Here is a 14,761-nt window from a genome sequence, read left to right on the forward strand (position 1 = left end):
TAAGGTATCTAAACATCATGTGTGCTCTCAAGTGATAAAAATCATAGAAAAAAGAAAAAAAAAAGTTTATTCAGCTTTTTTTCTATAGTAAAAATCATAGAAATTTTTATTTTTAATAATATATTTTTTAAATATCTTTTCGAAGATATTCGATGAAATTAGAATGATACAGAGGTTAACATGATCTCAACATAAGGAAGGAATATTTTTTTTTTTTTACTGTCTTAACAACTAATGATCTATTGAAAGCTAACGATCTTCAACGCAATGGTCAATAATCAATCAATTTTTGTCTATTGGCTCATCTATTGGGTGATTGATGTTCGAACTTAATCGACGCAACCAGTATTTACTATCTAACAATGATCGATAATCACCATATCTTCTTATTTGAAAGTGACTTTAATTTTATTTCTCAGAAAAATTTCAATTAAATCATAGCCTGTCACCAAAATAATCATCTTAATATATTTATGAGGTATATTAAACAAAGTCATACTTGCGGATATCCAAAAGTAAATGTTAGGAAGGGAGAGAATACTTTCAAACCAAAAAAGAAATCTTAGAGATAAAAAATTAAAGAATATATCAAAAAATTGATGTAGAATTAACATGATTAATTTTTTAATTATAAAATTGATGTAGAATTAATATATCAATTATCGATATAAAAGTTAATTTTTTTATTTAAAAAAACTAATAGAAAGAATATCTAATTGACCCAAAATGAAAGAGAATAAAAAATTGGCCAATTGGAGCTTCTCACTACAAAATAATCAAATTAAATGCCAAAGAAAATGATCAAGGAAATAAAGCCACAGCTTCATAAAGTGATTTCTGCTGCTTCACTGAATCAGAGAACATTATTAATAAACATTTTATAAGGACCAATAGTGAAGATTCAAATTGATTGATCTGATGAATCTAAATCACTGATCCAAAATATCTAAGCCCAATATAATTGTCGTAGGGCGACGATGATATTTTAGTAGTTTTGATTAAAACAAAAAATAATAAAAGTGAAATATTTAAATAATAATAATAATAATGTTATAACATAAAATTACATATTTTCTATGAAAAAGAATCAGTGGATGTTTTCTTGATGATGTCAAGTTCAATATTCTGAACCTGCCAACTCCAAGCTGACTCATAAAATGTTGAACATAATGATACTCATTTCAACATATCTTTGACTTGTTCTATAGTCAGACATGGCTTAAGAAGAATCCCATTTCAACATAGGTACAGATTGTTGAAATAATATTCACAATTTCCTATTTCCTTCTTCTTTGGGGAGGACTGACTCATTCAATGTTATAGGAAACAGCTACGAAGCTACTGCAAGAGAAATTATATACAAGTCCTACCTACACAAATTCCAACTCTTCATCCCCTCTTCATTGTTTCTGATGAGATGCTGCCACCCCTCTTTATGTGCAGTGCAATAACTCAGCAACTACTTATTTCCTTTCATCTAATATTTAATATGATCAACATATGTGTGTAGCAGTAGCTATCAATTCCAATTCCAATTCTGTCTTCTTGTTCTTTTGTTTCATATTGTTCCAAAGCAGCAGTTTGGCAGCACCAATTTCTTGGAATATGACTTGCATTGGTTACTATCTTTCCAGGAATTAAGAGAGGGGCTGAGAGGCTTGCAAAGAGGGAGGAGTTGATGTCTTGACCTCACTCAAAAATCTGATTATTCAACAGTTCAATGCTGAGAAAGTTCATGGAAGATGTAGTTCCATGACCAGTTCTTAAAGCGTGAGCATATTTCTTTTGTCTCATTTTTTGGGTTTAAGATCCAGATCAGATAGTGGGCATGTTGCAGAAACAAGATTCTATTGTTCTTGGAAGAATGTTTTGATATGATTTCTATGGGAATCAAATCTGCTTTATTGGGTTTATCATTCTCTGTATAAAGCTTGCTTCTGTTTCTTAATCTTTGAGCTTTCTCTTCTTTTCACAAAGCTAGCATTGTGTTTAACAAGCTTCCTTCACTTTCTAAAACATTGTTCAAAGTTCACCAAAAATCTTATAATTATTTTGAACAATCTTAAGTTGAATTGGTTTGACTCAAACATTTTAAACTTGCATGATTTACATTAGTCAATGTCAAGTGATGTGGATTTCAAGTGAGTCAAGAGCTTTTGTCCAGATCCTAATTTTAAGGGAAAGGTTGGACAAATAATTCTTCAATGTCAAGGCATGACAATAAGATTTGAATAAAAATTTGGAGCTGTTGATAGGTAAGGATTGTTTAATTCCAATGGGAATGGCCTAATTAATATGATGGTACATAATGGTCTAAACCAATAGAAATTAAAACCTTGTGCTCAATACTTTAATCATGTGGTTGTCAGTCATTAAATGATATATCAGATGGAGGATTAAAAATGTTTATATAATCAGAATTTAACAATAAAACTTTGTCCTTTTTGACATTAAAGTAATGCATTCAAACCTATTTATGCCAGCCTGAATTTATCTCATATTATTTTTCAACCCTATCATTTTTTTTCTATACCTAAAAAATATTTTTAGAAAACCTTTTTGCCTGGACATGATGTGGACAATGACAAGAGTGAAAAATTAAAAGGAGAGATACAACCAGTAAGGAGATATATTTTAAAGTACAAAAGAACTTAAATATAGCTGTGCAATATGTAATTTCTCTAATTTTTTTTTCTTAATAGGAGCATTAAAAAATCAATTGGAGTTATTTCTTTTTCTTAATAGTGCTGGTGGCATGTGATGATCTCATTAAAGCTTCAGAATCAATCCATGGCCTCAGTGTCTCTCAATCCAAAATCCAACCAGCTAATATGTGTATATATAATTGATACATGCCCTTTGATATTGATATTTCCCATCTATTTCTTATCATCCAAATCTACCTCAGAGGCAGGCTTGCCTCCCACAAATTTACAAGAATCATATAAATGGAAAAGAAAATATCCAACTTGATCACAGATCTGCACAGCTGTTCAGAATAATAAATCTTTAACTTCTTTCTTATAAAATATATAATAACTTAATCTGGGTCCTGAACTGGATGGAATCTCACTTGTGAGTTCTTCACTGAAGCTTGATCATAAAATATATGCCAACTTGTGGCAAGATCTCAAACATTTGAAGAGTAATCTAACCATCAATTGATGTCCACCAAACCCAAGTGAAGTCTGCTCTTTTATTCTTTCTGATTAGATAAAACACAGTGGAAGTATCTGCATTGCTTTGCCAAACTAATAGAATATATGAGGCTATATTGAAACTTACCTAGGATTCCTGGCTCACAAGATTCACTTGATGATTGAAAGCAACAAGGTCAAAAGCACCCATTAATGACTAACTTCACTCTCTGGAGTGGAACCCACAATCAAAATGTCACCTTGTCACATGAGACAACCCTGTCATGTTCTTTTCTTGACCATGAAAGCTGACACATAGTGAGCCATAGACAAAGAGTTGGTGACCAATAAATAGAGCCTTGCATTGAGGACATGCTAACCATTTACACAATCCAAAGGGAGAATAAGTCCATGATGACATTTTCACAGAAACATACATGATTTGGATGGTTGACAAATTACAGCAAAACGACAACAACAAATGGAAGCATTAGCAGATTCACAGACAAACTGAATACTTAATTGAGAGTTTCAACCACAGCTACAAAAAACTACTACAATATTATATATAGTATGAAGAGTGGAATGCAATTGCAACAATGGCCAAGCAGCCACCAATCACACCATCACATCTACCTAAAACATTAAGAGTCTCAACATCAAAAAAATGATGACATGAGTTTTAGAGCCAAAATCCAACATATAACAGTTTGGACTTAAAAAGGGAGAAGGAATAAAAGAACGATCAAACTTTGATTCATCCATGGAGGCAAGACATCCTTAAGATGATAAGACCAGTGCAATTATCATCATGTAAAGCTCAATCACTGTTTGATATGGCACCAGCAGTGTCGATGATGGTGCCACCTTGCTGCTGAGTTCTCTTGCTCGAACCTCTGCAGATCTCTTCAATCCGAGCCACAACCTCAGACATCGAAGGTCGGTTCTCTGGGAACTGTACAGCACAATCAATGGCCAACTGCAGCAGCTGTACCATTGCCTCCTCAACGTTTTGGTACCTCAACAATTCATGATCGAACACCTCGGAGTTCCATTCCTCCCTGACAACCGATTCCACCCACCTGGGGAGGTCGACGCCGTCCTCGTTGTTGAGCGCCTGCGTTGGTGGCTTCCCTGTGAGTAGCTCCATGAGGAGCACGCCGAAGCTGTATACATCAGCCTTCTGGGAGACCCTTCGGATGTCGGTGACCTCTGGTGCACGATAGCCGGCGGAGCGTTGACTTGGCATTGGAGTTGACCCGAGACTGTTTAAGCCGAAGTCTGAGACAAGAGCTTCGTTGAATTTGGCGAGAACGATGTTGGACGACGTAATGTTGCCATGGGAGAGGCCAGAGCTTTTCAAGTGGATATACTCGATGCCTCGGGCTGCTCCAAGAGCAATCTCCAATCTCGTCTTCCAGTCGAGAGGGGTGCGACCGGATGATTTGTTTCCTGCCATTGGAGTTCAATTTAGGAGAACATTTTCAATCCTTCTGTCGATCCGAAATCCTTGAATGTACAGAAGAGAGAGCTCACCATGAAGGACGGAAGAGAGGCTTCCGTTGGGCACGAACTCGTAGACCAAAAGCTTCTCATCCTTGCTGTAGTAGTAAGCCTGCAGGGTCACCGAGTTGGGGTGGTCCATGGCGCCGATTACCTCCATCCGATCGCGGAACTCCTTCTCGGGGAGGTTGACGTCCCGGAGGCGCTTCACTGCCACCACCATCCCCATCTCCAGCATCGCCTTGTACGTCGTCCCGGACGTACCCTTCCCGAGGACCTCTGCCGACGCCCGCAGCAGGTCCTCCAGGTCGTATATTCTCTGAACATTGCCTACGAAGACCAGCTTCTTGCCACCCCCGCTTGCCCCTCCGGCCACCGCCGCCGCTGTCCCTCCCGCGTTGTCCGCCACCTCTCGCTTGCCCCTCAGCGCCATCTCCGCCTCCGGTCCCATGCTCCCGCCCGCCTTTGACTCAGCCTCGGCATTTCTCTTCTTCCGGTAACAGGGGACCAGGAAGAGGAGAAGAGCCAAGAAGCCGACGGCGGAGCCGATCGCGATCCCGGCGATCGCGCCGGCGGAGAGCTTCTTGCTCCCTCCGTTACTGTCGATGCCGCCGTTGGGGCTCGATGAAGATGGCGCCGGAGACGGAGAGTGCACGCCGGCGCAGGGGCCGAGGGGGCCCCCGCAGAGAGAGTTTCCGCTGAAGGAGCTCGCCGGAAGGCTGCGGAGTCTCGCGGGTATGGAGCCATTGAGCTGGTTGAAGGACACGTTGAATTGGAGGAGGTTCGGGAGTCGGAGGTCGGGGATCTCTCCGGAGAGCCGGTTACGCTCGAGAAGCAGCGTGGAGAGGCGGGTGAGGTTGTTGAACGCCGGGAGGATCGCGCCGACGAGGGAGTTATCGGCGAGGTTGAGGCGGCCAAGCTGGCGGAGGGCGAACACGACGGTGGGAATCTCACCGGAGAGGCGGTTGTCTTGTAAGTAAAGGTAGCGGAGGCTGGCGAGGGCGGCGAAGTCCGGCGGGAGGGTGCCGGAAATGAGGTTGTAACGAAGACTCAGCGTGCGGAGCGCAGTAAGGTTACCAAGAGTTCCCGGCGGGATCGGGCCAAGAAGGGAGGATCCTGGGAGACGAAGCTCGGAGACGCGGCCGGCGGCGCAGGTCACCCCGTGCCACGAGCAAGGCGAGAGGTCGGAGGCGTTCCACCGCCGCGTGGCGCCGGAGACGGCGGCGCGGAAGGCGAGGAGCGCGGCGCGGTCGGAGGCGAGGTCGTCTGGTGCTCCACCCCCGAACAAGGATAAGAGGATCACCAAAGGGAGAAGCATGAGCGGCAAGCCCATCGATCGGTGACCGGCCTCTGTTTTTCGGTGGTATGCCTGCAGAAGCTTAATAGAGAGAGAGAGAGAGAGAGAGAGACGAAGTCGCAGGCGTCGTTGAAGACGCCCTTGTCCCTGTCCTCCCTATCGCAGACTTCTCTTTTGCTTTTGGGAAAGAGCAACGCAGTGGGTGTTGTTACATATAAAATAATTATTTGGAAAAAGAAAAAGAAAAAGAAAAAAAAGGGGAAAAAAAAGGAAGGAAATAATTTTCAGTATATTTCTGGGAAGGTGTGAGCGTGTCAGAAGCTCAAAAAAAGGGAATTAATTTGGACTAATTAATGATCGGGGAACCGTTGTCGGAATATGGAGAGTCGGCGCTCCTCGATCGGTGAGATCGAGCCGTCCATTTCGCGGAAGGGGATGTCTCCACCGTCGGTGGTGTTGTTGGGCCGCGATGCGGCTTGGTCGTACGGTGATGGGCCGGCCGGCCTGGACGAACCGGTTATAAATGGGCTGGATCTGGTCGACTCGAATTGGATCCGATGTCAATCTTTTATATCACATCACACTTTCATGGATGCATTTACTTTCACCATTATTTAAGACTATAACTTGTAAAAGGATATACAACTGTATCTGTATTACATGATGTTGACTGCAATAAGAACATTGATTTGGCACACCTGCATGCAACAAGAGGCTCATATGGATACTCTTTAAATTATAGTTTCTGGGATCATTATTATGTTGAGAGTATGCAAACATATTTCAACCTTGCTGGAGGCTTATAAGTCCTTAATTTTTCTGCTCCTTAATCAATATGAGATTAAATATTCATAGGATGATAAAAATATTGATTTATCATAATATAACTAGAAGGAGAGTCATGAACTTTTTGAGGGTACTGACAAAAATATTTAATCTCATATTAATTGAAGAATAGTAAAATAAAAAATTTATAAGTCTCTATCATTATTATTTTTATGATTAAAGATACCTTTTTGGAGTTCATAATTTTTTTTTATGTAAATTCCATTTGAATTTACAGATTGATCATGTTGGAATCAGCAGACATGACCAAATTCTAAATTGTTGTACATGGAAACAGTGGCAAAGAAAGGCACAGATGACTGACTGATTAGATTCTGTACAGGAATTGATTATTAAGAAGGTTATCTTCTTCCTTTTCAGCTCTAAAGAGAAAAGAGAGAGAGAGAGAGAGAGAGAGGGAGAGATTAGATTCATCCCCACTCATCATTCATGCTTTTGGTACACTTTTTTTGCTTTTCTGCTTTTTCCTGAGCAAATTGATTACCCCATTAAGGTCCACCTTTGTAATCCATACTTTTGATGGCTGTGTTCAGCTTTGTCAGTACACAAACTAATATTTTGTTGTTAATATATTCTCAATATGTTCAGCAGAGAAATATGTTAATAAAATTCTTTGTATATGTTGCCTTTGATCGATTATATGAGAAATTTTGTAGAGATCAATAAGCTTCCATATGTCCAACAATTAAGCTAAGACTTAGAGATCATACTCTCTTAGAAAATGGAGTTGCTAAGATAGCAGCACCACACAACTTTCTGGATCAAACAGAAGCCAAATCTATTTGGTATTTGGATTTGATTGATACATGGCTAAGGACATTTTAATTACTCAACCAAACCCTAGAACATGGAATCCTAGTTTCCTACCATTACATTCCATCACAGATCACCAACCTAAGAGGCAAGAACATCATGCACTAAATTAGACCCATTCAAAAGCTAGAATTATTTGTTCAGAATGATCAAAATATGAAATAGCTTATTTTTACATGGATTTAGAGTAGTGTGGGGTGTGTTAACAATCTTCCTCTTTGATCCAATTGGGGAACCATTTCCACTTCACTCATCTCGAGGAAGTTGCTCATCCACATCTTTCTAAGTCTCCCCTCCCACTCCTTCAAAAGTCTCCATAAAGCTAAAAGAAATTAAAGAGAAGAAAGCAGAACAAGGAGAGAGGCCCCAAAAGCACTATGCTTCCACTTCACCTTAGTATTTACCTGCAAATGAACCAAAAGAACAAGAGAGGATGGTAAGGACATGAATGAAATGGTAAACTGGACAAGAATGTGTTTGGGGAAATACCATCATGTCCAGCTCTTCTGAGGAAGGATAGGAAGACAATTATGAGAGCTACTCCTGCCATGAGGCCAATGATAATTGCCAGTGTCTTCCCAGCCTCATCACCTGAAGATTAGAGAGAGAAAAGTTGCACAGCATTTGTAAACTTGTTGAACAACATCATTAAAGAATAAAAATCTAGACCAAAGGAAGAAGGAAGAAATAGCAGTGTAGCTATGAGTATCTGTAGCAATACTGATTCCTAGAAATGTGCAAGGTTAAAGACAGTAATAGGAAGTAGATATTGGCATCAATTTGCTTCAAGTTTAGGTATTTATCACAGTAATTAAAAGCTTAAGCTGCATAGATTTTTGGATCTGACACAGCATTACCATTTGAACACTATCAACACCTCTGAAAACTTTATCCTTTCTACTACTTTAAAGCTTGCCCTTCCAATGCTTTTGCAGATCTCTTTCTTTTTCCTTTCGGAGTGGAAGATCTGTATGTGCCTGATCAAAGTAGAACTCTTTCAGTCCATAGCTTGGATGAGAGCATTGTAGACGGAGAAGGGTAGTGGAATGTGGCAGGTCAGGTTGCCCACCAAACTCTGTTGTGTGTTCCTCAACATTAAAGGAGACCACTGAGGAAACATGTCCGTATCAGAAAGCTGGCCTAGGAATTACACCAGATTTGTAGAGAGAGAGAGAGAGAGAGAAGAGAGCCCTGTGTAACCCATCCTTTCTGTGGTCTTCCTTTGGCTTTTCAATTGATTAGGATCTGACAAACACAGTATCAGCCTACCTTTATAATCCATTTGCCAAACAGTAAAAAGATGGAACACCAACTTGTGTCTTACATTCATGTCGGAAATGTGAGATTTGCAAGCTTTTGTAGTGAAGAGATCTATGAAGAATATACTTCTCTTTCTTGGAAAACTTGATCAAACACTATAATCACTAGACTCCTCCTCAAAAGGCCATGGCTAGAAGCTTTTCCAAAAGAGTTGCAACACCATTGTTCTACCAGAGCTGAATTCAGACTTGAATACATAGATGAGAGCAATGAATGGAGTTGTTGAACACATTGGTGATACTTCAGACAACATCCACCTAATACTTTCCTCCTAGCATCAAAGCAACCTCTATCCTTGCCCTGCTGCTACACCTAAATATTTACTTGCTTTCCTTTCTTCAACCAACCAATGGAAATGATACCTGTTTATTCCAGTGACTAAATGGAAACTCCAAATAACAAGTAATAAGATGTTTATTTCAAGCCCATTGTGCAAGATTTTCCTCAATCTAGCATCTAAAACATGTCCTCTAAAAAGATTTTATTTCAGGAAATTTACTGATGAAAATAAACCTTTCAGGAGACAAAATGATAACCTAAATTATGATCTCAAAAATAAAAAGATAATTACAAGAAACATAAAGACTATGCCATAAAGTTAATAAGCTAAGGTCAATTTTCATAAGATCAGCACATCATAAGCAGGTAATTTAGTGGATTGAAGTCCAAGCACAGGGGAAAGAACGCCAGAGTAGGGAAGAGCTTACCATGGTCAGTCTTGGATGTGGTGTAGACTCCATTGGACCAATACTTGGCGTAGCACTTGCCGAGGTAAGCATCGCCGGCCACGGCGAACCCGCACACGGCCCTGAGGTGCGCCACCGCCGCTGCCACACAGTCGTCGCACTCCTTCGCGCTCTGGTCCCCGACGCACTGCGCCATCGCCTGCACGTATCCGGCGGCGCCGACCCTGTAGCTCCCCCCGGCGGCGCCGGACGTGAGGTCGGCGAGCGCGGCGTCGCGCATGCCCAGCTGGTCGGAGTTGTAGCCCCCGGCGGCGGCGGGGCCGCACTTCTTGTAGAGGACGCTGGTGTCGGGCTTGCCGAGGAAGGAGTCGTTGCCGTAGCGGAGGAAGCATCCCCTGAGCTGGACGGCGGCGCCGGCGGCGGAGGGGCAGAAGGCGGAGAGCCGGGACAGTCCGGAGCGGACGCAGGAGTCGCAGTCGGAGAAGGGGAGGTCGCCGCGGCACTGGAAGAGACCGTAGGCCGGGAACGACCCACCGGCGGCGGATGAGGTGAAGTTGGCGTAGGAGGAGAAGGCGGCGGCGTTGGCGAGGGAGGTGAGGACGGAATCGACGTTGAGCTGGTAGGGCGAGCCCAGGGTGTACTTAGGCTGCGAGCAACCGGCGTAAACAAAGTCTGTGTAGTCGTCGGAGGCCGACGTCGTTAGGGAAGCAATGGAAGAGGCGAGGAGGAGGAGAAGCATGAACGTAGACATTCCTTCCTTCCTCTTTCGTACGTCCTTTCTGTGCTGTTCTTGATGAGTTTGAGGTGTTCGCGTGGAAAGCAGTGAGAAGCGGGTGTGTAAAATGCAGAGAAGAAGTGAGGAGAGGGAGAGAGAGAAGGTGGAGAAGTGTGCAGTAGTTATAGTGGTGGAGAGAGGAGAGAAGGAAATGACATGGGAGGTGTGTGGTGGGGTTGCTGAGAACAAAAATTACAGTGGGGTGAATGTTCTGTGACAGGGATGGGCTGAGGAGTAAATATTTGTGGGCATGCTTTCATGGAAAGATGACATGCAAGTGAGGACTGAGAAGTTGATTTGATTAGATTAAGATGGGTGGACTTTCTGTTCTTCTTCTTCTTCTTCTTCTTCTTATGGTAGGTTAGCCAGAGATGAAGGAGCAATTGAAGAAGATGGATTCCAGGTTGACCATTTTGAAGTCCATATTTGATGAAAGAAAGTTGACTTAGCTATTAAGAATTTTGGATTTGAATTCTATCTTTATCACTTATTCAAAAAGAAATCATTTAACATTGAAATAGTTAAATCATAATATTTGAATTGAATTGATACATAATATTATATACATTAATCTTGACTAAGTTAACTCAAATTTATTATTTGAATTCTAACACTTTGACTCACTAGAGGATTTATGATGTAAAACTAGGATTTGTAGGTCATAGTTGACTTGCTTAAGACTGGCACTAAAGTTTCTTCTCTGCTTCATCACAGATATCTATAGACATCTCGAATCGAATCAAATCGAATTTTTTTTAGATTCAATTAAAATAAGATAATTTTAATTAAAACCAATTTATAACTGTCCAACTAAATTGATTCAAAATTGATTAATCTGATTCGATTAACATATTAATCGATTTAAAATTTTAAATAATTATATATATATATATATTAATATAAATTAGTTCAATTCAATTGAATCCAATGAGAATTTTGATCCAATTTGAGGACACCATAAAATTTATAAAATTAAGATAATATCATTTATAAAATTAATTTGATTCGGCTTGAATTGATTAATTATACTAAGGGTACTCTTGAATTAAAATCATATAGGTTGGTGAACCTTATGTCGTGGCCGCGGGGTCGGTACGGCTTAGTCCGACTGGCAATATCTAGGACTATCTCGGGGATTAGGTTTTCGTCTGATCGGGTCAGGCTCGGATTTGGTTGAGATGCACTTCTTCAGTGAGCCCGTCCAACTTTATCGCCATCGGATTCCTACAAACTGACCTAGGTCGGGATGGGGAGGGGGATCCCGACTTAAACCTCTCCAAAGATCAAGTTAGTGGTATCCTAGTATTCCCGATGCCCCTTGTCAGATGTTGGCAAGGGATTTTTATCATAGTGCCTAGGGGTCGGCTGTACGTGGCCTTCGCGCGACGGTCAACTCCTCGAGCGATGAGTGTACCTTCGAATGTTCGCCGCCTAGGATATGTGGAACGGCGCCATGTGGTGTCGTCCCGAGCTTCCCGGAGTGGTCCTTGCTACGACGATGCTGGTTGGTGCGGCCCCAGACGACGCGGGAGGAGAACAGCCGTTATCCTGGATTTCTAGTTGCACATCTAACATGGTGCTGCGTCTTCCTCCTTAGGCTCTGCACCTGGACTGACGTGACGGGTGTCGTGTCCTGTGACGGAATTTATAATATGCTATATCAATATATACTCTTTAAAATTAAGTGATTGATAAATCAATTTAGATCAAACTGATTTTAAACCAGTTTAATTCATATTCAATTTTAATTTTTCGATATGAAATTTCAATTAAGGACCGGTAGATTGCAAAACCCGGGCAATTAATTCCTTGCCATTTCATCCAAGTGGCTTTACCTTTATACTTTTTCAAGGCCACTAAAATGCTAATAAAGTTGGTAGCATAAAGCATTTCATAAAAAGTGTAGCTAAATTATTGGTCACAAGTTCAGAATTTTTATACATAGAAACAGTGAATCAAAGCCCAGTTGAAGAGATAAAAGAGTGACAAGTCTTTATCAGTATAAAAGAAAGGGCAGAAGGAATAGTGTGATGGATCCTACTTAGAATTGGAATATTTAAGATTCACACACACACACACATATATATATATATATATATATATATATATATATATATATATACACACACATTTATGAGATCTGTACTTAAAGAGGAAGTCCCCATTTATTAGATTTAATGACTGTGGAAGGATAAGGTAATAGGCAGAAATCAGCAAATAGTTCATTAATCTCTTGCAAGCTGATGCTGAGAAATGATCATTTCATCCAATGACATATTTTTACTTAGTTATGATAATAACCAAAAAAAAAAAAAAACAATGAACACTCAAATGTCATAAAATAGGAAGAAATTTTCTTCCCTCCATTTTTTGTTTTTGTTTTCTCTTTCTCCACCTATGTTGAATTGTAATGATATACACATAGAGGAAACACATAATGGTAAAGATGAGGTTAAATCCAAGATCTTAATGATTTTAAGTTTGATGGTGCCCCTACATATCTTAAAGACTTAGGATAATATGCATATAGTTTTATGGACTCCATCTTGGACCACTATTTGTAGGATCTACTGATGGTTTCCTCAATCATGGCACCATTCCATTATTCTACTCTGGTACAGTCTTTCTTGTTCATATACTCCATAGCTGCAGTTGCAAGTTACTATCTGCCAGACTCGAAGTATAATATAGCACCACAGTCTTCACCAAGCACCAAGGACTTCACAGGAACACCAAGTCACAGTTACATGTTTAGGCTCCTTAGACTTTGGTGCAGTCTCATTCCAGATCTGCAAGTTCCATAATGATTCATCTACGTATCTGTCAAAATAATGGTCACACAACACTGGCCTATAATTGCTCCACAAGAAAAGCTCAAAAGCTTCTAAGCATTGGTCCACTGCCCTACAAAACAGGCTTCCTGTAGGACAGTCTTTATTCCTCCTCAGAAAACATTGCAGAAAAAAAGGTGACTTGTTGTTTCTGTGATACAATGCATGTCCACCTTCAATTGTTATCGACCAGTGCAAGAGGTCACATCGCTATATGCTTCTAGTGCTCCTGGTTCATTAGGGTTTGCAGGAAGCCACTGCACCACCACGGAAAAAAATGGGAGGAAGAGGAGAAGTGTCACACCCAAACTGTCCTTGTCATTGTAGTTATGCCAGTTTGCCTTCCTTCCATCATCCATACCATCAATGCCAGACATCTCATTTCAATGATACAGCGAGGTTTAAGTCTCCTCATGCTGCATGGCCCACTCGGTGTGCAATACTGATCTCAGGTGTCACAATCTTGTAGATTGCTCCAAAACCAAGCAGAATTGTGGCTGTGGTGCTGGAAGAAAGAGGAACCACATCTCATGCATGGCGAATTCGATCCACCGAATCCCATGATCGATATCGAGTGACATGTCTCAGCTTGCGGCAGCTCATCTATTTTGTTCTAGTGAGATGATTAGGTGGCGACATGTGATGAAGAGGGAGAGAAGTATTTTAAAATCAAAAGAGATATATAAACATCAATAAATAAGGAATATATTAGAAAATTGATATACGATTAACGCGATTCCATAATTTTCTATTTGTATCCATAAAGAAAATTAAATTATTAATCATATGAAATCAATTATCTGAGTTATCTTCATTTCAGCATAATCTCTTTGTATATCGTATAACATGAATAATTAAAGAACCTACACTTTTTATTATATATGAGATATATATAGAAGAATAAAACTTTGATTTTTAAGATTTTCTTCGAGAACTATTTCTTATATTATGATTTATTATCCTCGTACGATACTAGATTTAGGAATCCTGAGATATTTATTTGCTTAAGACTGTGCTTATTGTACCAAATAAGAGAGAATAGAAAACTTTCATCTTAACTTAAGCAGCAGCAGCAGCATAAATACATGAGAGAAGAGAAACAATAAACATGCAGTGAGAATTTTCTCTTTTTTTGCAGTGAGAATTGCTGCAAGAGAGAAGAACAGGAGAAACTGCAAAGAATTATTTGAAAGTTGTTGTTTTGTGATGGAGATCGGACATGGAGAGATTGAAAGTAGAATTCTCAATGTCCTTTTAGTACTGAGGCAGATTTGTTTATCTTGTTTGGTAAATCTGCTCATGACCTTTCACCATGGATACAGCCACTAGTGACCTACAATTGTGGCCTTGCCAACCCTATGTAATCCTTTAGGTCATCTACTTGTCACCTTTTGCTGCTGCTGCTGCTGCTGCAGATGATGATGGTGATACACAAAAATGTTACATGTACAAGCAAAGTATATATATATCTTTCCAAATTCTTGATGTGTTGATGACAATTTTTTTTTTTTTTGCTTTTTTGTGATGTCACTTGATGCATTAATCTCATGAAG

The 14,761-nt window shown here is 40.3% G+C and overlaps 2 protein-coding genes across 2 annotated transcripts; both read right to left on the minus strand.

The window, feature by feature from the left end:
• Positions 1–3,635: 3,635 nt before the first annotated feature.
• On the minus strand, positions 3,636–6,109 carry LOC135607069 (probable inactive receptor kinase At1g48480). Its single transcript, XM_065098563.1, has 2 exons — positions 4,674–6,109; positions 3,636–4,589 (listed from the first exon to the last, which is right to left on the minus strand). The coding sequence occupies exons 1-2, from the start codon at positions 5,971–5,973 to the stop codon at positions 3,958–3,960; spliced, it is 1,932 nt and encodes a 643-aa protein (XP_064954635.1). The 5' UTR covers positions 5,974–6,109; the 3' UTR covers positions 3,636–3,957.
• A 1,442-nt stretch (positions 6,110–7,551) lies between these two features.
• On the minus strand, positions 7,552–10,477 carry LOC103977581 (plasmodesmata-located protein 6). The gene is made up of 3 exons (XM_009393140.3): positions 9,624–10,477; positions 8,086–8,187; positions 7,552–8,000 (listed from the first exon to the last, which is right to left on the minus strand). Exons 1-3 carry the CDS (start codon positions 10,351–10,353, stop codon positions 7,990–7,992), a joined length of 843 nt encoding a protein of 280 aa, XP_009391415.1. The 5' UTR covers positions 10,354–10,477; the 3' UTR covers positions 7,552–7,989.
• Between the last annotated feature and the right edge of the window lie 4,284 nt (positions 10,478–14,761).

This window comes from Musa acuminata, chromosome BXJ2-3, assembly GCF_036884655.1.
Source record: "Musa acuminata AAA Group cultivar baxijiao chromosome BXJ2-3, Cavendish_Baxijiao_AAA, whole genome shotgun sequence".
Lineage (NCBI taxonomy): Eukaryota > Viridiplantae > Streptophyta > Magnoliopsida > Zingiberales > Musaceae > Musa > Musa acuminata.